At 41.1% G+C, this 24,345-nt stretch overlaps 2 protein-coding genes, 1 long non-coding RNA gene and 1 other non-coding gene across 5 annotated transcripts; 2 read left to right on the top strand and 2 right to left on the bottom strand.

Moving 5' to 3' along the window:
• Positions 1-721: 721 nt before the first annotated feature.
• LOC136315471 (uncharacterized) lies at positions 722-18,430 on the top strand. 2 transcript variants are annotated; one of them, XR_010727510.1, is made up of 3 exons: positions 722-851; positions 940-1,023; positions 18,321-18,430. It is a non-coding gene; the product is annotated as an uncharacterized lncRNA (long non-coding RNA). The 2 variants fall into 2 exon arrangements; XR_010727511.1 differs by lacking the exon at positions 18,321-18,430 and adding an exon at positions 6,869-7,128.
• Positions 5,318-6,245, bottom strand: OR2B2 (olfactory receptor family 2 subfamily B member 2; the record flags this gene model as incomplete). The annotated part of the gene is given in 2 exon segments (XM_066247091.1): positions 5,318-5,512; positions 5,514-6,245. Coding segments are annotated over 2 exon segments (927 nt in total), but the record flags the coding sequence as incomplete, so codon positions are not given.
• On the bottom strand, positions 18,318-18,481 carry LOC136315843 (U1 spliceosomal RNA). Its single transcript, XR_010727622.1, has one exon. It is a non-coding gene; the product is annotated as a U1 spliceosomal RNA (small nuclear RNA).
• Positions 18,482-21,267: 2,786 nt separating this feature from the next.
• On the top strand, positions 21,268-23,100 carry LOC136315442 (corepressor interacting with RBPJ 1-like). Its single transcript, XM_066247057.1, is given in 2 exon segments — positions 21,268-21,549; positions 21,551-23,100. Coding segments are annotated over 2 exon segments (1,548 nt in total). The 5' UTR covers positions 21,268-21,316; the 3' UTR covers positions 22,866-23,100.
• Positions 23,101-24,345: the final 1,245 nt, after the last annotated feature.

Below are 24,345 nucleotides of genomic sequence, written 5' to 3' on the forward strand. Positions count from 1 at the left end.
AAATGTCATATGTACCCTCTCTGATACCAGAGAATTAAGCCATAGGCTGAAATATGTCCAACTCTACCTACTACCATAGTGTAAACAAGAATGTAAGTTTAGAGTTTGAGAGGACCATATATAGCTATTTTCAGTTTTAGAGGTTCAGTTAAAGGGAACACTTTAAACAATAATTCTCCACACAATCTCAAACTTCTGCTGTTTGGGAGAGGGTGGGGGTTAGTAATTATGTGGGTTTGCCTGCCGCTTGGGCTGCCATGGTTCAGCGCAGAGGTTGCCATGAAGGGTAATTTTCCAAAAAAGCACATTCACGGCTCTCGTACGAACTAAAATTGAACCCCTCTTAGGTTTTATTCTACTCATTAATGAGGGCTCAGACGCAGAGGCGGGTTAAGGTCGGTTGAGGCCCGAGGTGCGGAAGAAAATACTGGGTCCCTTTAAAAAGAGAGAGAGAGAGAGACAGGGAAAATAAAAACACACGTTAGCCATGTTTTTAAATAAATAAAAAAATTATGTACTATTCACGTTAAAATTGCACATATGAAACCAAACTTGGTGTCATTAGGAAAAAAGTGTGAAGTTGGGGTTTTGCAGGGCGCTTCAGAAGTCAGGGCCCAGGGCGCGAGCCCGATGCCCCCGCCGTTAAGTCCGCCTCTGCTCAGAGGCAACAGGAAAGATTGACTTTCAAGGTCCCAACAGGGGCCACTGAGAGGGAGGAAATTCCATTTGCTGGGGCAGAGAATATAAAAGGATGGGCAAGCCAGGCAGTTTTGTTTATTAAGATGCCTATCAAGCTTACTTCTGACGTTCTCCACACCATGATCTCAACACAGCACGTCTCAGTTCCACAGGTGGCGCCCAAGAAAGTGCAGGACTTTCCATTCTTTTCTCCTACAAATCCTCATGTATGTTCTATTCTTATTCTGTTTTCTGTTTCAGCAATAGCTGAATCATCCTAGGAAGTCAGAGATGGAGAAGAAGCTAATCCAGTAAGGCAGGGTCCTCTTCAGCAGGTGGATGCGGGTAAGTGGGTTGGGGGGGGGGGGGGTAAGGCCGTGGACAATTTCATGATGTTTGCTTCTGTCAGAAGAGGAGTTGTTTAGCTTAGATTCAGGAAAGTGTAGAAGAAATGCTGAGAGGAAGAAGCCATGGAAGGAAGGAAGAGTTAGGGAACTTCATATGAGACAGAGGCGCTGGAGAAGCTGCGGGTCCCAGATGTGGTTATGGGCAGATTCACGTGAAGCTTTCTCTGTGGTCTCCTGGTCCATGGACTGGGGTAATACAAAGATGACTAACACTGTTCCAACCTTGGGTGAGCAAGCCTTTCAACTTTTAGCAGCAGATTTGCAAAATGGCCTGCTTAGCACTTAGTAAGAATTTGTCAAATAGATGTTTTTGTGAATGTCTCTGGATAGAAAATAGATTTAAGATTTTTATATCAGATTATTCCAATTAGAAGGATATACTATTCAGATCAGAGTATTTCTTTGTGATTTTTACCTACTTAGTGAAAATTTATTTGATTATACTGTGTGGTCTAAGGTTTAGTACAGTGGGTTTTCATCTGAGCCACAGGCCTGGAAGAACATAAAAATCTAATTTTCACTTTTTACAATGATGTTTATCAGCCAGTATTTGAAATGTTGTTTCTATCATTGCATGGTTCTTGGGTTTCAAGTTTTTTAAAATATAGTTGTTTTATACTAAAATTCTTCATGCTTACTTACAGGGATGAGCAAAAGTAGGTTTACAGTTGATGTGGGGGGAAAAATGAAGTTTATGATTATTACAAGAGCTTTATTAACTCAAAAGAATGTCACAATGCAACTCTAAACCAACTTTTGCCTTCCCCTGTATTTTGAAACATATATCTATGTAAAGAATTTTCAAAAAATGTTTTGCTATCAATGACATGGTATATCAGATAATTCAAAGACATTTCCTTAAAAATAGCAGTGTTATCACCATTGGCCACTTCTCAGAGCATCACCATGAGAAAGATACTACAGGTGAAGAAATAGAGGGCAGAGAGATTAGATAGTTTCCATGCATCACACAGCTAGTAAGACTAAGGGCTGGAACTGAGGTGCGAGTCTCTCTGAAGCTACATCTTAAGCGAGCAACTTGTTGTAAGGGTATATTGACTGTAGAAATTGTGGAAAATGCAAAGATGTGTAATGAAAATGAAAGTCTATCACACAGAGATAACTGATATTTTGGTGATAGAAGCCATTTTTTATTGTACATGTAAATGTGGGGTTCTATGTGAGCATGTGGACATAACTTCCACCTAGTTATATACATTTGTAAAACGTTTCAGACAGCAGACACAGAAAACAGCCACATAGAAGGTGAGACTTTCTGGATTAGAAGGGATCTTATGATTCATGTGGTCTAACTTTACTCCACTCCAATATTTAAAAATTCTATCTCCGCGGAAAGAGTTACCCATTTAAGCTATTTTTTTTATTTTTTTTTTTTTTTTTCCAGTGTTGACCTCTCGTAGTTGAATCAGAGTAGCTTCTGCCCAGCTCTTTTCTGAGAAACTACAAGATTCAACTCAACTTCTACCTGGCTTTTTTTTCCAAAGCCTTGACGACAGCTATCATATTCTGTGTCTGCGTCTGTTCCTTTGGTCATTAACAGAAATGGTTGTGACAAATGTGATTTAACTATAGGAAATTCCTAACACAGAATTTAATTAGGAAAGGGATTAGACAGGTTACTTAATTAAATCTCTTTTTATAGAGATTTCAGTTTTCCCATTTGCTGGAAATGCTCAACTATTTCATCAGAGTATAATGTCAATTTTTTTGGTGAGTCCTTTCTTATATCACACTAAGATCTGCTTTGTTTTTACCCACTAGTAGGAATTCTAACCTTTATGGAACAAATAACTATGAGTTGATGCTTCCTGCTCCTCCCCACTCCCTTTCTCCTCTCTCTTCTCTCTCAAATCAGTAAATAAAATCTTTTTTAAAATTCTACTTGGGCCTGACCTGTGGTGGCGCAGTGGATAAAGTGTCAACCTGGAAATGCTGAGGTCGCCGGTTCGAAACCCTGGGCTTGCCTGGTTAAGGCACATATGGGAGTTGATGCTTCCAGCTCCTCCCCCCTTCTCTCTCTCTATCTCTCCTCTCTCTCTCCTCTCTAAAATGAATAAATAAAAAAAAAAATTCTACTTGGAAGTTTTAAATAGTATTCAAATACTAAATATATATGTATTTAAATAATAAATATATATTTATTTTTATATGTAATATACTTTTTTGTGACAGAGACAGAGAGAGGGACAGATAGAGACAGACAGGATAAGAGAGAGATGAGAAGCATCAATTCTTCATTGTGGCACCTTAGTTGTTCATTGATTGCTTTCTTATATGTTTCTTGATCAGGGAGCTACAGCAGACCAAGTGACCCCTTGCTCAAGCCAATGACCTTGGGGTCATGTCTGTGATTTCAAGCTCAAGCCAGCAACCTCACGTTCAAGCTATTGAGCCTGTGTGGGCTCAAGCCGGCAACCTCAGGTTTCAAACATGGGTCCTCTGCATCCCAGTCCAACACTCTATCCACTACGCCATGGCCTGGTCAGGCATTATATGTAATATACTTTTAAAATAATCACAAAGTAGTTGATGGTAAGATATTTGTACATTTTTGTTACAAATCACTTTAAGACTTATCATTAGATAGTGTAGTTAATCAATTCGTGGCCCTTTTTTTAAAATGTAAAATACTATTTTCAACTATTTTGGCTTCACTTTTAGTTCTCATAATTCTTTAAAGGTCATTGACAATGACTGAGATTCCATCAAAACTTATCTCTGGAAGTCTGGACTTCAAACTAGAAATACATTTTCATTGGGAATGTCTTCTCAGATTTCTGCACATTCTTACTGTTTGGCTTTTGTTTTCCCTTTTAATTATAATTGTAATTGATAAACATAAAATGTAAGAACTCAGTAAAATATCTTTACTTCTTTTAGGTGCTGAGGAGAAGCATGTTAATTGTATTTCTTAGTTATTATATTTTCTGTTTTTATGACACATTTAGTAGAAGAAAAAAATAAAGGATAGTGGAAAAGCAGTTAAAATGATTACGGTGCAACGAGTCACAAAAACCAACCAAATAACCTACTGACAGTGGGAAAATATTTTCCTCAGCACTTTGCTGAGCTCTGAAGACCACAGGGAAGAAGTACAGATCAGCCTGTGATAACTCAAGGGAACTAACCTGGCATAATAAAGCTTTTCTCCTGGCACAAGAAGAGTGTATTAAACAAGCAACAGATATCATTATGTGATGTGTTATTTGTATGGTTTGTACAATAAGTGCTGTAGTGATGAGAAGGAGATAATGGAGACAGTAGTGGAGTCGTGAAAAAGTTTTCAAGAGTATTTAGATCTAAAATGTGGCTACAGTTTTATCTGGTAGATGGATTAGAATAGGACACCAATGTAGAAATGGAAAGTATAGAAACATGAAAACGGATGATCTAGGTAAAACTGTGCAATAAAACCTTTGTGAACTTTAGTTCTATGTTGCTGTGGAAAGTGTTAAAAATTTTAAGCTAGGGTTATTAATCTCATATGTATAATTAAAAGGAGGAACTATGGATGGTTTCATGGACTTCTGTTAGATCTGCAAGTGATAAAAGTATTGTGCTCTGTGTATGTCTGTGTAGATGAGTGCCTGTGTATAAAATGTGTTTTGTCCCCTAAATTTTTGAGTCTCACAGACATCTAAGACTCTTCTCCAAGTATACCAGTGGTATAGATAAATAGATAGATAGATAGATTTTTTTTATAGAGGCAGACAGACAGGGACAGAGAGAAAGAGGCATCAACTCATAGTTCTTGCACCTTAGTTGTTCATTGATTGTTTTCTCATACTTGCCTTAACCCAAGAGCTCCAGCTGAGCCAGTGACCCCTTGCTCAAGCCAGCAACCTTGGGCATCAAGCCGGTGGCCATGGGTTCATGTCAGTGAGGCCACACTCAAGCCGGTGACCTCGGGGTTTCAAACCTGGGTCCTCAGCATCCCAGGTCAATGCTCTATTCACTATGCAACCATCTGGTCATGCTATATAAATATTTTAAGGTTACACTTTTTTAGGAGATCATATTAGACAAGATCTCAGGACTTAGGCGACAAATATATGCATGCAGTAGAAAATAAATGTTTTCTGTCAACAACATTTTATTTGAAGAAGATCACATTAATATTCTAATCATGATAATAAAGCAACTTGGAGAAAATTAAATTATTAAAACATGCAAACTACAAGTTTTTAACAATGCCTATCATTTAGCTATTTCTATTTCTTGATTGAAAAGACCCTTGCAATCAACCTCTTAAATGCTTCTTTTACATCTTTGTTCCTCAGAGTGTATATGAGGGAGTTCAGCATGGGTGTGATGACTCCATAGAAAAGAGACACCATCTTTCCCCGGTCCTTGGAGGCAGGGGAAGGTGGCTGGAGATACATATAGAGAGCACTGCCATAAAAAAAATGACACCACAATCAGATAGGAGCCACACGTTCCAAATGCCTTTTGCTGACCTTCCGCTGACCGTACTCTCAACACTGTTTGGACAATAAAAGCATATGATATAAGAATGAGTGCCACGAGTATCAGAAGAAATAGCGCACTGGTAAAGAATAGTACAGCCTCATTTGCTGTTGTGTCTATACATGACAACCTTAGCAGAGCAGGGACTTCACAGAAGAAGAGATCCACTTCCCGGTGGCCACAGAGTGGCATCTGGAAGGTCCAGGTGGATTGCCGTACTGAGTTGCTGAAGCCACTAATCCAGGACACAGCTACCAACTGGTGGCAGAGCCTTTGGTGCATGATAACTGAGTAATGGAGAGTCCAACAAATCACTACAAACCTGTCTAAGGACAGGACGGCCAGGAGAAGACATTTGTTGGAACCCGAGGTAAGGAATCTGAAAAACTGGGCCACATCACCGCCGCAACTAATTACCTTCCTGGTGCTGTCTGTGTTCACCAGCATTTGTGGACCTGTGCTTGGGGCATAGCAGAGGTCCAGGAGTGAAAGATTGGTAAGAAAGAAATACATGGGAGTATGGAGTTTGGGATCCAGATATGACACGAGAATTATTGACGGATGGCTAAAGATGGTCAAGATTTAAGAAACTAGAAACACCATGAAGAGTGGAAGCTTCAGCCGTGGTTGATCTGAGAAACCTAAGAGGAGGCACTCCTCGGGGACACTCTCTCATTCCCCTGATTCATGTTAAGTGGTTCAACTCTTGGTTCCCTGAAGTATAAAACGTCCATAAGTTAATAAATACGTATTGGTTGACTGTGAGTAATCATATGATTTGCATAAACTTACAGACTGATACTATTAATATGAAAAATGTATTGGCAAAAATATTTTTATCTTTCCAAGTATTTATAAAGTGTTTTTATATTTGTAACAGCATATTAGCAAAATATGTTTCAAAAACTTTAAAGTATATCATCAGTTTCTATGTTCACAGAATATATCTTTGATATTTTTTTTTTTTTGGTTCTGTAAATGCACTGTTCTCACTCTTTGTACCTGTTAAGTTCATTCTAAATAGTCCTTAATGCCAATAACATTTCTTCTTTGTGTGAATCAGTTAAAATTGCTTAAATCTCAACTCTCCTGCCAAAAAAAACAATGTCGACTTTCTAGCAAGTTATCAGACATAATTTAAGGAGATGTATCCTTTTTTCTCTTAGAAGCTCAGCATTTATATTAGGATTATTTAATAACACAGAATTTGAAATTGGGACTGGACTCATTTCTGACCTTGCCTAATTAGTCACATTTTCAATTAGTCACAATGTTTCTTATTCTCTGTGCTTCAGGTTCTTCCTTTGTCAAGTGAGGACAAGAGTACTTTTCTGAGCTGTCTTGAGGTGAGGCAGATATGCACACTGCTTCGTTACCAATGAAAAATGGCTTCGCCAGTTGAAAACCCACCTTCCCATTTCCTCCTTCACCCTAAACCATCAGCCCCACTAATGGAGACACAGCAACCATCGGAAGTGTCTGCAGCCTGGCATCCGGCATGCCATTGTGTCATAATGACGCAGGAACTTGGTGATGCGTGGCAGAAACATTTCCTAGGGGAGCTAACATGACAGCTCTACCTACTAAAAGCTTGTATTCACCTAAAGTAATCTTAACAGGACACTCTAAATAATTTTACTATTTTATCAGTATCAGAATATAAATGTTTTCATTATTATTCATGCTCATCAATGTGTTGGTGATGTGAATTTTAATGTGGTTCTACCTGTTCTGGGCCTGTTACTCTGTTAAACAATTTCCCCTTGCTTTCATCTGATAAATGTGAGTCATAGATATGAAATAATGTTCAGCTGTATCTTCAAGTGAAAAAATTAGTGAACATTTGAATAGCGTGATTCCATAAATTTAAAAAAGAAATTAAAGATATAAAAGTACAAATACAAAAATTAAAACTTACCTTGAGGGATATAGAAGAAGTGTTACCTCTGGAAAATGGTGATAGGTGAGAGTAAAGCAGGCTGTATTTGCAACTTTCCCTATTTTTTGTTCAAATTTTTAATAAGCAGACATTAATCTTACAGTATTCTTTTTAAATCTCCAAATCTCCCTACTCGCCAATTTACCTCGTGCATTTTTCTTAGACTAGTATCAATTTAGTGTAAGACTTAGATCCCCAGCACAATATACATTTTTATAGTAAGTTTCATTTAAAAATTTTTTATTGATTTAGCAGGAGAATAAGAAAGTGTTAGAGACAGGAACATCAATCTGCTCCTGTGTGTGCCCTGACCAGGGATCAAACCAGCAACTTCTGCACTTCAGGATGATATTTTAACTGAAAGATAAAATAGCTACTCAGCCACCATCTTTCTTAAGAACAATGCAGGCCTGAAGGAGGAAGAAGGACTTGACTACTCAGTAATGGAGCTCAGTCCTCCCTTCTAGCTGGTTGCCAATAAGGGACCATCAGATTAGGGTGCAATTTTGAGGAACTATGGTGCCACTCCCAACCACAAACAGAAGAAGCTATCTTGCAACTGCCTTTGCCCAAGGCCCTTTGACAAATCCATATAACCCCTGTCCCATCCCTCCCTTGTGGCTGACGCCCATTGCTGGTCTCAGCCAGCCTGCACCCAGGCGTTTTTAAAATAAGCTTTCCTTTTGGAACACACTAGCCTCCTGTTTTTGGTTTTGTGGTAAGGTGCCAGAGAACTATAAAACTTATTATTGGCAACGTCATTTTAAAAGGAAAAGTCAGGCTTTCTGTCCTGTCCTTTTTTTGGAAAATGGAGTGAGAACAATATGAAAGTCTCCTGACTTATAAGGACAACTGGGTCATTTGGTTTTAGTTCTCTGAAAGGATTAAGGTTATCTGAAGCAGTGGTCCCCAACCCCGGACTGCGGACCGGTACCAGTCCATGGGCCATTTGGTGCACTCTCATGAAGAATCCCATTATGCCTCAGATAAGTGACTTTGTATCAGAGACTTCCTTGTTTGTATATTGGATTAAAGGTTTTGATTTCTATACTATAAAGTGGGGCAGACCGGGAGCTTGCTCTCTCTCTCAGTTCCTGAGATTATTATTAGAAAAGAGAGCAGAGAAAGGCTACGTGAAGGAGAGGAGAAGCAGCCAAGATGGTGGAGTGCTGAAGAAGCCAGTTTGTGCAGAGAGAAGGACATGGGGAACAGAGGTGAATAAGGCTGGTGAGGTAGAAAACTTTAATCCTAGGAAAACTCAGATAAATCAGTGGCTTTGGGAGCCCAGAATGGAAAGGAAAGTGTTTTCCCACTGTGTGTATTTCTTGCCCCCAGGTGCGAGCTAGGATTAAAGCTAATGGCCCACCAGTTCTTGGCTTCCACTAATTGTCTTCCTAGAGGACAAATAAATGTGCAAACACAAATGGACAACTCTGGAAGCCGGAGGCAGAACCTAGTCCCCACTAATGTCCTTCCAGCAACCAGACATCTCCCAGCAAAGCCTGAGGCAGGACTTAAAAGCTAGAATTTACAACAGAAGAAAAGCTAGAATTTATTACCGTCTGTCCAAATCAAATGCAAACCTGCATGGTCCAGGCTGCTGTGATGGTGGCTATGGCTACTGGCCATACATATAATATATTATTAGCCAAAAAAGAAATACAGGAACCAGGCAAAGCAGGGTGAGTGGTAACAGTAAAGAGAGACTGCACACAGTCCACAGTTCCTGTGATCTGTACAGATGCTGAACAGATCTCCTGGTCCACATAGCTGAGGTGACTGAAACGCCCCCGTGTACCCAGGGCACTGACAGTTTCTGACAGAGCAGCTTCCCTTCTCAGAAGTGTTTCCATTTGGGTCAAGTGTAAGGTCTCCCTCGCTGTAACGCTGGAGCACGGAACAATCCTTATACTGCTGCTCAGGAGGCATCTCAATCCTTATGCTGCTGCTCGGGAGGCATCTTGGGGTCACTGAGGACACTGCCCCCGTTTTCTCCTCTAACCTGCACCAGTGGCCTTGGTTGATTGGCCCTAGAGCTGGCGTTTCTTTCTAGAGCTCAGCCAAACTATGAGGAGCCCAGAAATTAATTCCTTTTTTAACCAGTTGACACCCCCCCCCTCCACTCTGAAAGTCAGTACTTACAAAGTGATACATGTAAGCTGCTTTTGTCATCACTATATATACTGTTAGTTCACATACCCTGTGATAGGTCAGTCCGTCCCCTGCTGTGTAGGTGGTGAGAGCAGAAGAAAGGGGGAGAGTGTCAGTCCAACCAGAAGCCTTGGGCCAGAATAAAGAGCAATGGAGCCAGGAAGCACCCAGGAGAGGAAACCTGGGAGGGGCCGTGCACTGATTATTGTATCCTGCTTTACTCACCTTATTACCTTATTTGTTTTTGCACATCTGCCCATTATTCCAAACACCCAGTAACTTCATTGATTTATCCACTCTTAAAAGCGTATCTTTAGATGAAATAGTTGCGATATCATTTTGTATTTTAAAAGTTTTAAGTGATCTGAATTCTTATCTGTATCCCCAAATGTTAGGATTGACATTTAGTTGTTAACAATAAAACAAACAGAAACTCAGGAAGTCCTGAACTTATATAAGTTCCTGATTATTTACCTTGCAACTGTGGCTAATGCCTGAAAGGCCGCTGAGTTCTCCCGATCCATAGTCCATATCTGAGCTCAAATGTTCAAAAAGATAAGGTTCCTTAGAATCTTGAAGGCCTCTTTACAAGCCTCATGATGGAAAGGACATCAGAACAAGAGAGATCACAAGAATTTTTAGTTCTAAGTCTGACAGCAAGTCACTGTATAAGTGGACAAGTTAGTTAATAGTTTTGGATGTTAGTTTTATCTTCTGTAACATTATGGGGTTTCAACATAAAAACTGTTTCTTTTTAGATTTTTCTCAAATTATCTCAGATTATGTGAGATAGACTTCTACCTGTTGGATCATAAGGATGACTAATAGGAGTAATTTCCCACACAGTGTATATATACATTGTAGATTGATTCAACAGTACAGAAAAGTTTGTAAAAATAATCTTTCTACCATGGAAGATTAATTTAGCAAACGGAAACTGAATTTATACGCTCAGAGAAGTTACTTACCCAAGGTCCCAGAGCTGATAAGACTAGAACCTAAGACTGACTTGTTCTAAAGTTCTTATTTCCCACAGACATTTCAGATATATTCAAAATAACATTATTTATATATGTCACAGGAGCTGAAGCTGAATCAATTTTTTCATAGCAGATAGTTTAGTTTTTGCTGAGATTTGAAATGTAACAGTCATTGAAATGAGTGCTTAGAACGCTCAGAATTTACTTAGTAATTTTTTGAAATATTTTCTAATTGCCTCCACCTGGGGCATAGAAGATAAATCAATTTATTTTTATGTCCAAGAAGCCTGGAATTCAAGTAAAACTAATTTAAATTTCACAGGTCAAATGACATCTTCATATATGATTTGATTGTGTAATGGATTTAATGAAAGTCATATTTCTTTTAATTACACTGGATATGCAGCAAGCTCTGAGGTGTCCATTTAGTTAACTGGAAGGTGAAAGCCAAGTTTACCGATGACTACAATAGGGGCTCTGGCATCATGTTGATTGTTATTCAGGCATCAACAGCTGGTTTTGGGGGATTTATTGGATTGTTTTGTGGGGTTTTTTTGTATTTTTCCGAAGTTAGAAGCGGGAGGCAGGCAGTCAGACAGACTCCCACATGCACCTGACTGGGATCCACCCAGCATGCCCACCAGGGGGCGATGCTCTGCTCATCTGGGGTGTTGCTCCACTGAAACCAGAGCCATTCTAGCACCTGAGGCAGAAGCCATGGAGCCATCTTCAGTACTCAGGCCAACTTTGCTCCAATAGAACCCTGGCTGTGGGAGGGGAAGAGAGAGATAGAGAGAAAGGAGAGGGAGAAGGGTGGAGAAGCAGATGGGCACTTCTGTGTGCCCTGACCAGGAATTAAACCCGGACTGCCACATGCTGGGCCGACACTCTACAGCTGAGCCAACCAATCAGGGCTAACTGCTGTTTTTAGAGGTTTTTTTTTTACCAGTTTTGCAAAATGGCTAAACGTATGTGTTCTTTCTATTTCAACATTGTTTGGTTAGTCTCTGGCAGAAATCTCAAACACTGAGTTGCAAAGCACTTCCCCTACAATTTATAGTAATTAATATCCCAATTGAAGAGGAGGGAGGAGAGCTGAAATCCATTGAATTGCTCAGCAACCTCTTTCTCTGGGGACTGAATCCTCAACTTCTTGTAAGACAAAAGCAATAACAATGGGGAAAAATATTCTTATCGAAGAAAGTTTACATTTAGTTTTCTTCTGTAAACTACTTATTGAAATCTCCAAAGCCATACTTACCTGGCAGGGGAGATACCATGATCATGAAATCTCCAAAGCCACTTATTACTCCTATCAGGTAGGAATTTTTCATTCCACTTGTAAAGCCAGTAGCCACGGCCACCATCAGAGCTGCCTGGCCTGTGCAGGTTCACATTGGATTAGGACAGATGGTAATGAAACAATGAAGCCAAGAACTGATGGGCCATTACCTTTAATCCTAGCTTGCACCCGGTGGGCAAGAAATACACACAGTGGGAAAACACTTCCCCTTCCATTCAGGGCTCCCAAAACCACTGACTTACCCGAGTATTCTAGAATCAAAGGGTTCTACCTCACCAGACTTATTCACCTCTGTTCCCCATCTCCCTCTCTCTGCACAAACTGGCTTCTCCTTCAGCACTCTGCCATCTTGGATGCTTCTCCTCTCCTCCACATGGCCTTTCTCTGCTCTCCTCTCTAATGCTAATCTCAGGAACTGAGAGAGAGCAAGCTCCCCATCTGCCCCATTTTATAGTGTAGAAATCTAAATGATTAATCCAATATACAAACAAGGAACTCTCTGATACAAAGTCACTTAGGGTGAGAAAGGCTTAGTCTTAAAACTAAGCCTTAGGCTATAATGACCCTGCCTGCTTTTACAGCCTGTCCCCCACACCCAATGCAAACTATAAGTGAGCACACCTATATATCATATTTACAAACTCATTTTACCAACACTGCTTGTAAGTTCTCTAAGCAACTTTCTGCCCCTCCCTTAACCACCTAGAAGAATTTGAAATTCGGATCTTCTCCATAACAATAGATTATCAGAGATAACCTCTTTGATCTATCAATAGGGCAAGGCAAACTCCTATTTACCAAACACCTGCTCTCCTAAAAGGCTGGAGGTCAAATTTTAATTAGAGGACCTTGGAACTTGGCCATTTACAGTCAAGGGGCATCAGCCCTGGATCTTCCTGAACAGACCCTTCCTTCTCAAAAGGCCTTTGTATTCAAGTTCCAGTCATACCCTGGTCCTTGGGTTCCTGGAGGGGGAAAGAGATTTTGGTTCCAGGTGCAGCTGGAGGTCAAAGTTCTCTCCTTTGTGAATCTTTTTTCTCCAGGACCTCTAGTTGTGGTCTGTTGTCTCTGAAAGGCAACTCAGTATCTTGGTAAACAGGATAGGAGCCGGTTCTGTGGTTACAGAATTGGTAAAAATGGGGAGATCATTTTGTATTATCTGGGTGAGTCCAGTGCAATCACAAGGATTTTTTTTTTTTTTTACAGAGACAGAGAGAGAGTCAGAGAGAGGGATGACAGATAAGAAAGAAGAGATGAGAAACACCAATCATCAGTTGTTTTATTGCGACACCTTAGTTGTTCACTGATTGCTTCCTCATATGTGCCTTGACCATGGGCCTTCAGCAGACTGAGTAACCCTTTGCTCAAGCCAGCGACCCTGGGTCCAAGCTGGTGAACTTTGGTCAAACCAGATGAACCCACACTCAAGCTGGTGACCTCGGGGTCTTGAACCTGGGTCCTCTGCATCCCAGTCCGACACTATCCACCACGCCACCACCTGGTTAGGCAATCACAAGGATTTTATAAGAAAGAGTCAGTAAAGTCAAAGTCAGAAAAGGAGATCAGAAAATGTTATGTTACTGGCTTATTTTTCTGGAATAAATGTCTAGAATGTGATTGCTGTGTTATAAAATAAGTGTATGTTTAGTTACTGTTGGGCGGATAGAATGTATTATGCTCACTTTGTTAAAGATGCCGTAGCCCAGGTGATGTTAATGTGTGTTGGGGGCAGGCAGGATCATTGTAGCCTGGGGCTTGGTTTTTGGGATTAAGTCTTTCCCACCCTTTTTGATGAGGGGTGGTACAATCCAATCATGCCTCAGAGAAGTGACTCTACTAGAGACATCCCTATTTTGTATATTGGATTAGAGGTTGTGAAGCTACAATATAAAATGGGGGCAGAGCAGGGTTTGGGCTCTTGGTTCCTGAGATCATCATTAGAGGAGAGAGCAGAAAGGAGAGCAGAAAGAGGCCATGTGGCCAGGAGAAGCAGCCAAGATGGCGGAGTGCTGAGTGAGATGCCAGTTGGTGCAGTTTGACGCTGGAGAAGGAAGGAGATGGGGAACTGAGGAGAATAAGGCTGGTGAGCTAGAAATCTTTGATTCTAGGAAACTCGGATAAGTCAGTGGCTTTGTGAGCACTGAATGTGATTGGGTTTTGGAGCCCAGTGTGTATTTTTTACTTGCCCGCCGGGTGCAAGCTAGGATTAAAGACTATGGCCCATCAGTTCTTGGCTCCGCTGTTTCTTTGCCGACTGTCCGAATCCAATGCGAACCTGCATGGGCCAGAAGGCTGCTGTGATGGTGGTCCTGGCCTTGGCTTCTGGCTTTACAGTTACTTAAACTATTTTCCAAAGTGGTTGTATTATTTACATTACCACCAACAATATGTGAGATACCCATTTTCTCTGCATTCTTGTCAGCTGTAAAGCCAGCAGCCCGGCCCATGCAGGTTTGCATTGGATTCAGACAGTCGGTAAAGAAACAACGAAGCCAAAAACTGATAGGCCATTTTCTTTAATCCTAGCTTGCACCCGGCGGGCAAGTAAAAATACACACTGGGCTCCAAAACCCACTCACATTCAGTGCTCACAAAGCCACTGACTTATCCGAGTTTCCTAGAATCAAAGGTTTCTAGCTCACCAGCCTTATTCTCCTTAGTTCCCCATCTCCTTCCTTATCCCAGATACAAACTCTACACAAACTAGCATCTCACTCAGTACTCCGCCATCTTGGCTGCTTCTCCTGGCCACATGGCCTCTTTCCGCTGCTCTCTTCTCTGCTCCCTCTGCTCTCCCATGCTAATCATCCCAGGAACCAAGAGCGCAAGCTCCCGCTCCGTCCCTATTTCATAGTGTAGAAATCCAAACCCTTAATCCAATATACAAAATAGGGAAGTCTCTAATACAGTCACCCTCTGAGGCATGATTGGATTGTACCACCCCACATCAAGATGGGTGGGAAAGGCTTAATCCCAAAACCAAGCCCCAGGCTACAAGGATTCTGCCTGCCTTTAGCCCACCCCAACACACATTAATATCACCTGGGCAACGGCCTCCACGTGGGCAGCGCCACTTTAACAAAGTGAGCATAATACATTTTATCTGCCCAACATCAGCATTTGGTGTTAATGTGGTAAGGTGCCAGAGAACTGTAAAACTTAGTATTAGCAACACCATTTTATTTTATTATTATTTTTTTTTATTTTAAATTTTTTTTTATTTATTTATTCATTTTAGAGAGGAAAGGGAAAGACAGAGAGAGAGAGAGAGGAGAGAGACAGAGAGAGAGAGAAGGGGGGAGGAGCTGGAAGCATCAACTCCCATATGTGCCTTGACCAGGCAAGCCCAGGGTTTTGAACCGGCAACCTCAGCATTTCCAGGTCGACGCTTTATCCACTGCACCACCACAGGTCAGGCCAGCAACACCATTTTAAAGAGGAAAACAGTTGGCTCAGTGGTAGAGCGTCAGCCTGGTGTGCAGTAGTCCCAGGTTCAATTCCCGGCCCGGGCACACAGGAGAAGCGCCCATCTTCTTCTCCACCCTTCCCCTCTCCTTCCTCTCTGTCCCTCTCTTCCCCTCCCGCAGCCAAGGCTCCATTGGAGCAAAGTTGGCTCAGGCGCTGAGGATGGCTCCATGGCCTCTGCCTCAGGCACTAGAATGGCCCTGGTTGCAACAGAGCAACACCCTAGATGGGCAGAGCATCACTTCCTGGTAGGCATGCCAGGTGAATCCTGGTTGGGCGCATGTGAGAGTCTGTCTGACTGCCTCCCCGTTTCCAACTTCAGAAAAATACAAAAATAAATAAATAAATAGGAAAAGTCAGGCTTTCTGTCTTGTCCTTTCTTTGGAAAATGGAAAGAAAAGGATATAGAAGTCTCCTGACTTACAAGGACGACTAGGGTCATTTGGTTTTAAGTTCTCTGAAAGGATTAAGGTTATCTGAAGAACACTCTTTCACTTTCAATAAGAGACAAAATTTACATCCGACCCTACACTGATTTTAGTTCTCCCTCCCTTCCTGGAATCCTGAGATTAACGTGTACCTCTAGACAAAGGAGGAGAGATAGACACTAAAAGGCTTATGAATGTCTTTGATTGTATTACCTTGAAAGTTTTAATGTTTTTTGTAAATCCCCTAGACAAATGTTATAATCTTGTGTTGGGCAGATAAAATGTATTATGCTCACTTTGTTAAAGATAACACGAGGAGGCCGTCGCCCAGGTGATATTAATGTGTGTTGGGGTGGGCTAAAGGCAGGCGGAATCCTTGTAGCCTGGGGCTTGGTTTTGGGATTGAGCCTTTCCTACCCTTTTTGCTGTAGGGTGGTACAATCCAATCATGCCTCAGAAGTGACTTTGTATTAGAGACTACCCTATTTTATATATTGGATTAAAGGTTGTGAAGCTACACTATAAAATGGGGGCAGAACGGGACTTGGCTCTCTTGGTTCCTGAGATTAGAAGAGAGAGCAGAGGAGAGCAGAGAAAGGCCACATGCAGGAGGCCAGGAGAAGCAGCCAAGATGGCGGAGTGCTGAGTGAGATGCCAGTTTGTGTAGAGTTTGTATCTGGGATAAGGAAAGGAGATGGGGAACAGAGGTGAATAAGTCTGGTGAGCTAGAAACCTTTGATTCTAGGAAACTCGGATAAGTCAGTAGCTTTGTGAGCACTGAATGTGACTGGGTTTTGGAGCCCAGTGTGTATTTTTACTTGCCCGCCGGGTGCAAAGCTAGAATTAAAGACTATGGCCCACCAGTTTTTGGCTCCGCTGTTTCTTTGCCGACTGTCCGAATCCAATGCGAACCTGCATGGACCAGAAGGCTGCTGTGATAGTGGCCCTGGCCCTGCCTCCTGGCTTTACATTTTGTTAATGATTGTGTCATGCTGTCATGCCCCCCTTAACCTGTATGTGGTCAAAGGGTATATAACCAGCCTCTGAGATGTATTTGTTGTGCATGATTTGGGTCTGCAAATACCCCGTGTCAGCCAAATGCGGCTGGCATATTTAAAAAATCTCCTCCTTTAATAAAACCTTTCAAAATTCATCTGGACTCGGTGTCTCTATGTAAACCCGCTGAAGTGAGGTATAGTACTTTTCAGAATCTGAGGTACAGTACTTTACAACATTATCACTACTTTAAATTTTAGCTCTTTTATATAAGTGTATTGTTGGGCAGATAAAATGTATTATGCTCACTTTGTTAAAAATGGCACTGCCCACTTGGAGGCCATTGCCCAGGTGATATTAATGTGTGTTGGGAGCGGGCTGTGGGCAGGCAGGATCCTTGTAGCCTGGGGCTTGGTTTTAGGACTAAGCCTTTCCCACCCATTTTGATGTGGGGTGATACAATCCCATCATGCCCCAGATAAGTGACTTTGTATTAGAGACTTCCCTATTTTGTGTATTGGGTTAAAGGTTTTGGTTTCTACACTATAAAATGGAGGCAGAACAGGAGCTTGCGCTCTTGGTTCCTGAGATTATCATTAGAGGAGAGAGCAGGGAGCAGAGAAAGGCCACGTGGAGGAGGCCAGGAGAAGCAGCCAAGATGGCAAGAGTGTTGAGTGAGAAGCCAGTTTGTGCAGAGTTTGTGTAGGGAGAAGGAAGGAGATGGGGAACTGAAGTGAATAAGTCTGGTGAGCTAGAAACCTTTGATTCTAGGAAACTCGGATAAATCAGTAGCTTTCTGAGCACTGAATGTGAGTGAGTTTTGGAGCCCAGTGTGTGTTTTTACTTGCCCGCTGGGTGCAAGCTAGGATTAAAGACAATGGCCCACCAGCTTTTGGCTCCGTTGTTTCTTTACCGACTGTCCGAATCCAATGCGAACCTGCATGGGCCGGGAGGCTGCTGTGATGGTGGCCTTGGCTGCTGGCTTTACGTGTATATTTATACCTTTTTTTAAAATTAGTATTTCCATAACGGTGTTGAATACATTTAAATTTTTTTTTTCATTTTGATTTGAGAGAGAGAAGGAGGGAGGGAGGGAGGAAGGGAGAGAGGGAGAGAAGCATCAACTCCTTGTTCTACTTAGCTGTTCATTCATCCATTGCTTCTTGTATGTAACTTGTCAGGGAATGGAACCCACAACCTCGCACGCTGGGACCATGCTCTATCCCCTGAGCACCCCAGTCAGGGCTTGAACATACATACTTTTCATGTGCTTGTTTGCCATTATTATTTCTTCTGTGGTAATGTCTTTTGCCCATTTTTTAATCATTTGTGTATTATTTGTTCTTACTGTTGAGTTTTGAGAATTCTTCACATATTCTAGTTATGAGTTCTTTGATAGAGATATAGTTAGCAAATATTTTTTACTAGTCTATAAACTGGTCTTTTATACTTTTTTTAAATTAATTTATTTTTTTAATATTTTAGGGTAGAGCGCAAACGCAGTCCCCCACTACCACAAATTATGCAGTTGAGTTTCCCACATTTGGGGAAATCGCAGGGGTCAGCACATCTGGAGTGCAATGGATAAGCCTCGCCCTGGGAAAACCACCTTCGTGATCATGGTATTTCCCCTGCCAGGTAAGTATGGTCTTTTATACTTTTAACAGGGTCTTTTCACAAAGCAAATATTTTAAATCATGATGAAATTCAATTTATTTTTTTTCTTTCATGAATCATCCTTTTGGTATCATGTGTAAGAAAACAAACCTTTATACAATTTTATTTTTTATTTTATCTTTCTTATAGTTTACTGAGATTCTTGAATGTGACATTATTTTCATGTTTTGCTTCTGCCCCATTCTTTGTCACTTCTGATGCCCTGATGATTTGCATCTTAAATTATTTGTGTAGACCTGTATGTCATTAATGTCACATTCAGACTGAGTTCTTTATTTCAGTTATTTTACTTTTCATTTCTAAAATGTACATTTTATTCTTTTTTATGTGTTAAGTCTGGTGAAAATCTCATGAGTTCATTTGTTTTATCTGTATTTTTTTTAACAAATTTATCACAGTTATGTTCAAATGTTGATCTAATTTCAAAGAGTTCTCCTTCTATGCCTTATTTTTTTTTTAATTCTTTATTACTGATCATATGGTCTTGCCTCTTTTCATATCTAGTAATTTTTATTACTTGGCTTTGTGTAAATGGACAACAGCAGCTCTATCTTCCACCAAACGGGTTTCTTTGTGATACCCTTTAGGTCGGTCACATTAAGGGCTTCTTTCTCTTCCCTTTCCTATTATCCACCCTCCTCACCTCATCCACTCACACACCACAATTAGCATTTCAGTTCTGTCATTTTTGCTAAACTCTAAATCTCCCCTACTCCTTTCTTTAAATGTACATTGTATTCTCTTAATCATAATTCACCTCTTTAATTTTTCTTTAAAAGAAACTAAAATACAATATAGAATGTAGATAAAGAGCATCTGGCCTGACCAGGTGGTAGTGCAGTGGATAGAGCGTTGGGCTTGGAAGGCCCAGGTTCGCAGTCCTGGTTTCAAAACCCCAAGGTCTCTGGCTTGAGCCCAGAGGTCACTGGCTTGAAGCCCAAGGTCTCTGGCTTGAGAAAGGGGTCACTGGTTCTGCTGTAGCACACCCACCCACCCCCACCCCCGGCCTGGTCAAGGCACATATGAGAAAGCAATCACTGAACAACTAAGGAGCTGCAATGAAGAATTGATGCTTCTCATCTCTTTCCCTTTCTATCTGTTCCCATCTGACTCTCTCAAAAAATAAATTTAAAAAAGAGCTTCTGGAATCCAGATGAAAGAACAGCCAACTGTAAAAAAAAAAAAAGAGTGTTTTCCCAGAAAACTATTTGAACTGAGCCTTGATCATTTTAGTATTGTTTTTAATAAAATAAACATTCCCATCTGAGAGAACACTGTAAGCAAGGAGACATACAGGTAGCAAAGTCACAATTAGGAAAGATCCACTTTATGTCAGAATATTTAATACTTAATATAGATATTTAATATTTCTTACCTTATTTACTTTCATAAAAACGCTTCTAAGTAATTTTCCCTGCAGTGATAGTAAATGAGGCTTTCTGGTTTTTAAGCTTGCATGAGTTTTTCTGAGCGGGAATTTGAGACATTCTCTTTTCAACAGCTACTTGCCTTCCCCTTTAGTCTAATTATTTTCCAGAGAAGATTCAGTTTTTCATCTTTTTTAGTGAGTAGTTTAGTGAGTTAAGAGTATAAAGTAAATAGAAGCTTCTTTAGGTAGAACTGGAAATGTAGGTTGATTCCTACAGTCTCAATAATAAGGAAAACAGGTATTTCTTTAGGTAAGCAGGCTCAGTCCAGGACTTAAAGTATGGGATGGTATTGGGCAGATGAAATATATTCTGCTCACTTTGTTAAAGATGGCGCTGCCCACGTGGAAACCCGTCAGCCAGGTGATAATATTAGTTGCCCCTCTTGCTTGGGATAGGCATGATTATATTAATGTGTGTTGAGGGAGGGCTTTCATTCCAAAAGGTTTTAAAAGAGATTATGTTATTCCGGGGAAGAGTGATTATGTTCTAGGAGCAGACCATGCTGGAGGAGAGCAGATAAGGGCCACGTGGAGGAGAGGAGAAGCGGCCAAGATGGTGGAGCGCTGAAGGAGAAGCCAGTTTGTGCAGAGTTTGTGCAAGGAGGAGATGGGGAACAGAGGTGAATAAGGCTGGTGAGGTAGAAACCTTTGATCCTAGGGAAACTTGGATAAGTCAGTGGCTTTGGGAGCCCTGAATAGAAAGGGAAGTGTTTTCCCATTGTGTGTATTTCTTGCCCCCAGGTGCGAGCTAGGATTAAAGCCAATGGCTCACCAGTTCTTGGCTCCCTTGTTTCATTACCGTCTGTCCGAATCAAATGCTAACCTGCATGGGCCAGGCAGCTGTGATGGTGGCCTTGGCTACTGGCTTTATAGATGGTAACACCTATGTTTTAGAGAGGCTCCATTTACAACAAAGTGAAAGATGACTTTAAGAGACACTGGAGCCCTAGCCAGATAGCTCATTTGGTTAGAGCATCATCCCAATGGGAACTGATTGTTTCTCTCTCTCTCTCTGTCTCTCCCTTCCTTTCTCACTAAAATCAATGAAAAAGATAATAATAATTTGGCCCTGGCAGGTTTTGTCAGTGGATAGAGCATCAGCCTGGCATCTGGACATCCAGGTTCTATCCTCGGTCAGGGCACACATCTGCTTCTCTTCCTCTCCCTCTCCAGTGGCCATTGGCCTCAGGCACTGAGGATTACTCAGTTGGTCTGAGCATCAGCCTCAGATGGGGGTTACCAGATGAATCTCGGTCAGGGTGCATGCAGGAGTCTGTCTATCTCCTCTCTTCTCACTTAAAAAAAAGCTATTTTTTTGGTTTTGTTTACGTTGCTCTCAGCTCTAATAGCTGTTTTCCCCAGCTTATCCGCCAAGATGGGGAAATCCTTCACCAATTTCATGTGCAAGAAGGACTTTCATCCCGCCTCCAAGTCCAATATCAAAAAAGTATGGATGGCAGAACAGAAAATATCATATGATAAGAAGAAACAAGAAGAATTAATGCAACAGTATCTTAAAGAACAAGAATCATATGATAATAGATTGCTTATGGGAGATGAACGTGTAAAGAATGGCCTTAATTTCATGTATGAGGCTCCACCAGGAGCTAAAAGAGAAAGAGGAAGCAGAAGGAGAAACCGAATACAAGTTTGAATGGCAGAAAGGAGCTCCCCGAGAAAAATATACTAAAGATGACATGAACATCCGAGATCAGCCCTTTGGTATTCAGGTTCGAAATGTGAGGTGCATTAAATGTCACAAATGGGGTCATGTCAACACAGATCGAGAATGTCCTTTGTTTGGTCTTTCTGGAATCAATGCAAGTTCAGTTCCCACTGATGGCTCAGGGCCATCGATGCACCTCTCAGAGCTAATAGCGGAGATGAGAAACAGTGGGTTTGCACTGAAACGAAATGTACTGGGGAGAAACTTAACCGCAAATGATCCATCACAGGAGTATGTTGCAAGTGAGGGTGAAGAAGATCCAGAAGTCGAATTTTTAAAGTCACTAACAACCAAACAAAAACAGAAACTTCTCAGGAAATTGGATCGACTTGAGAAGAAGAAAAAGAAAAAGAAAAAAGAGAAAAGAAAAAAAAAAAAAAGGCTTCAGAAAAGCAAACGTAAACACAAAAAACATAAAAATAGATCCTCTTCTTCTTCTTCCTCTTCCTCTTCTTCCTCTAGTGAGACTTCGGAAAGCAGCAGTGAGAGTGACAACAAAGAGAAAAAAATAGAAAAGAAGAAAAGAAAGAAAAACAAATGTTCAAGGGATAAAAACAATGATTTGGAAGAAAAAGACAAGTCTAAGAAGAGAAAACTTGATGAAGAACTTTCTAGCAATCACTATAAGAAGGAAAAGGCCAAGGAAGAGCCTAGACTTTTAAAACAAGAACATTCTAGGGAGACTAGCAAATGGAGTCATTCTGACTTTGACAGGAAGTCCAGAACCCATGACCACAGCCCAAAGAAGAAAGGATCTGAAAGAAATGAGAGGAGCAGCAGAAGCCAGAGCAGAGAGGAGAGGAGCAGGAGAAGCCGGAGCAGAGAGGAGAGGAGCAGGAGAAGCCGGAGCAGAGAGGAGAGGAGCAGGAGAAGCCGGAGCAGAGAGGAGAGGAGCAGGAGAAGCCGGAGCAGAGAGGAGAGGAGCAGGAGAAGCCGGAGCAGAGATGAAAGGAGCAGATGCCGGAGCAGAAGTCACAGTAGTTACAAGCAAAGGGAAATAAGAAAACAGCCAGAGCGAAGTCCCAGTGAAGAGCAGAATATAAGAAATGACACCAGAAGCCATGGCAAAGATATGTACAGAGAAGGGAAAATGCACAGAACAAACTCAGGAGATAAGCATACTAGAGAGACACACACAGAGCGAAGCAGAAGTAGAGAAAATAAAGAGAGACTGCATGTGACAATTAGCTGGGAGTAAAATATATCCACTTTCTTATTGAATACCTTTAGCAAGGGCTAATATGTACTGTTGTCTTTATAATGAAAAAAGCTCTATTTTAATTTTCCATCTCTAAACTGTCATATCAAGCACAAAATTACATGAATCTCATAAAAATGAATTTTGCAGATATTTGTAAATAACCTGTTTTGGAGCTGTAAGAATATTTTCTGTTGATAAGTGTAGTGTATCTTGTGTTCTGTATACCAGATAAAAAAGCTCCATATAACTGACATTTTGTTTGTTCTTAAACATCATTAAAAGAATGACAGTACTAAAAAAAAAAAAAAAAAAAAAAGCTATTTTTGGCCCTGGCCGGTTTGCTCAGTGGTAGAGCGTCAGCCTGGCGTGCAGGGGTCCCGGGTTCGATTTCCGGCCAGGGCACACAGGAGAAGCGCCCATCTGCTTCTCCACCCCTCCCCCTCTCCTTCCTCTCTGTCTCTCTCTTCCCCTCCCGCATGCGGGAGTCTGCCTGACTGTCTCTCCCCATTTCCGGCTTCAGAGAAACACACACACACAAAAAAGCTATTTTTAAAAAGAAGAAAAGTAGGTTTGGGAAATAAAGTTCAAAGTGATGGATCTTTGACATCAAATCTTATGAATATATGTGATAAAAGTTTTTTGGTTTTTGTTGTTGTTGTTGTTGTTGTTAAGTTAGAGAAGAGAAGATAGACAGACTCCCACATGTGGCCCAACTGGGATCCAGCTGGCAACCCCAGTCTGGGGCCAATGCTCGAATCAGCTGAGCTATCCTCAGTGCCTAAGTCCAACGCTTGGACCAATCAAGGCACTGGCTGCAGGAGGAGAGGAAAGAGAGAAGGGGGAGAGGAAGAAGAGAAGCAGATGGTCACTCTCATGTGTGCCTGGACTAGGGATGTGAGCACGCCTGATCAATGCTCTATTCACTGAGCCAACCAGCCAGAGCCGTGATAAAAAGTTTTATAAATAATTGGTTGTGCACTTCCAGAAAGGCTAATGATACAAATTAGGTTAAATTGTAATAAAAGAGAATGTGTTTAAATAGACTGCTCACAAAAATTAGGAGATATTTCAAAATGAATATAAAGCGATAAAAAAAGAAGCATTTGATATTTTTTAATTGAACAAGAATATCAGAAAAGCAAACAAGTCAAACAAATGTGTTCAGTTAGCAAGTGAGATGCAAAACCAACTTTAACTTTATTGGTGAAAATGCACTATACAAGAGACTGAAAGTACTGGAGTAGCTGCACGTTCCCTGATCCCCTATATTTTGTGAGCAGTATATAATTGCACTTGATAGGAAAAATGACTGACAAATTTACAGACTTGCTTTCTTTCTCTGATAGCATTCCATGTTGCCATATTACAACTTATTAAGTCATATGGTAATGTGCTGGGAGGCATCCCTCATAATCACTGATAATCCTTGAGCTGTATTATTTTATTTCATGGAAAAAAAAGCTTCCCAGAACTTTAA

This window comes from Saccopteryx bilineata, chromosome 11 (genome assembly GCF_036850765.1).
Source record: "Saccopteryx bilineata isolate mSacBil1 chromosome 11, mSacBil1_pri_phased_curated, whole genome shotgun sequence".
NCBI classification, from domain to species: domain Eukaryota; kingdom Metazoa; phylum Chordata; class Mammalia; order Chiroptera; family Emballonuridae; genus Saccopteryx; species Saccopteryx bilineata.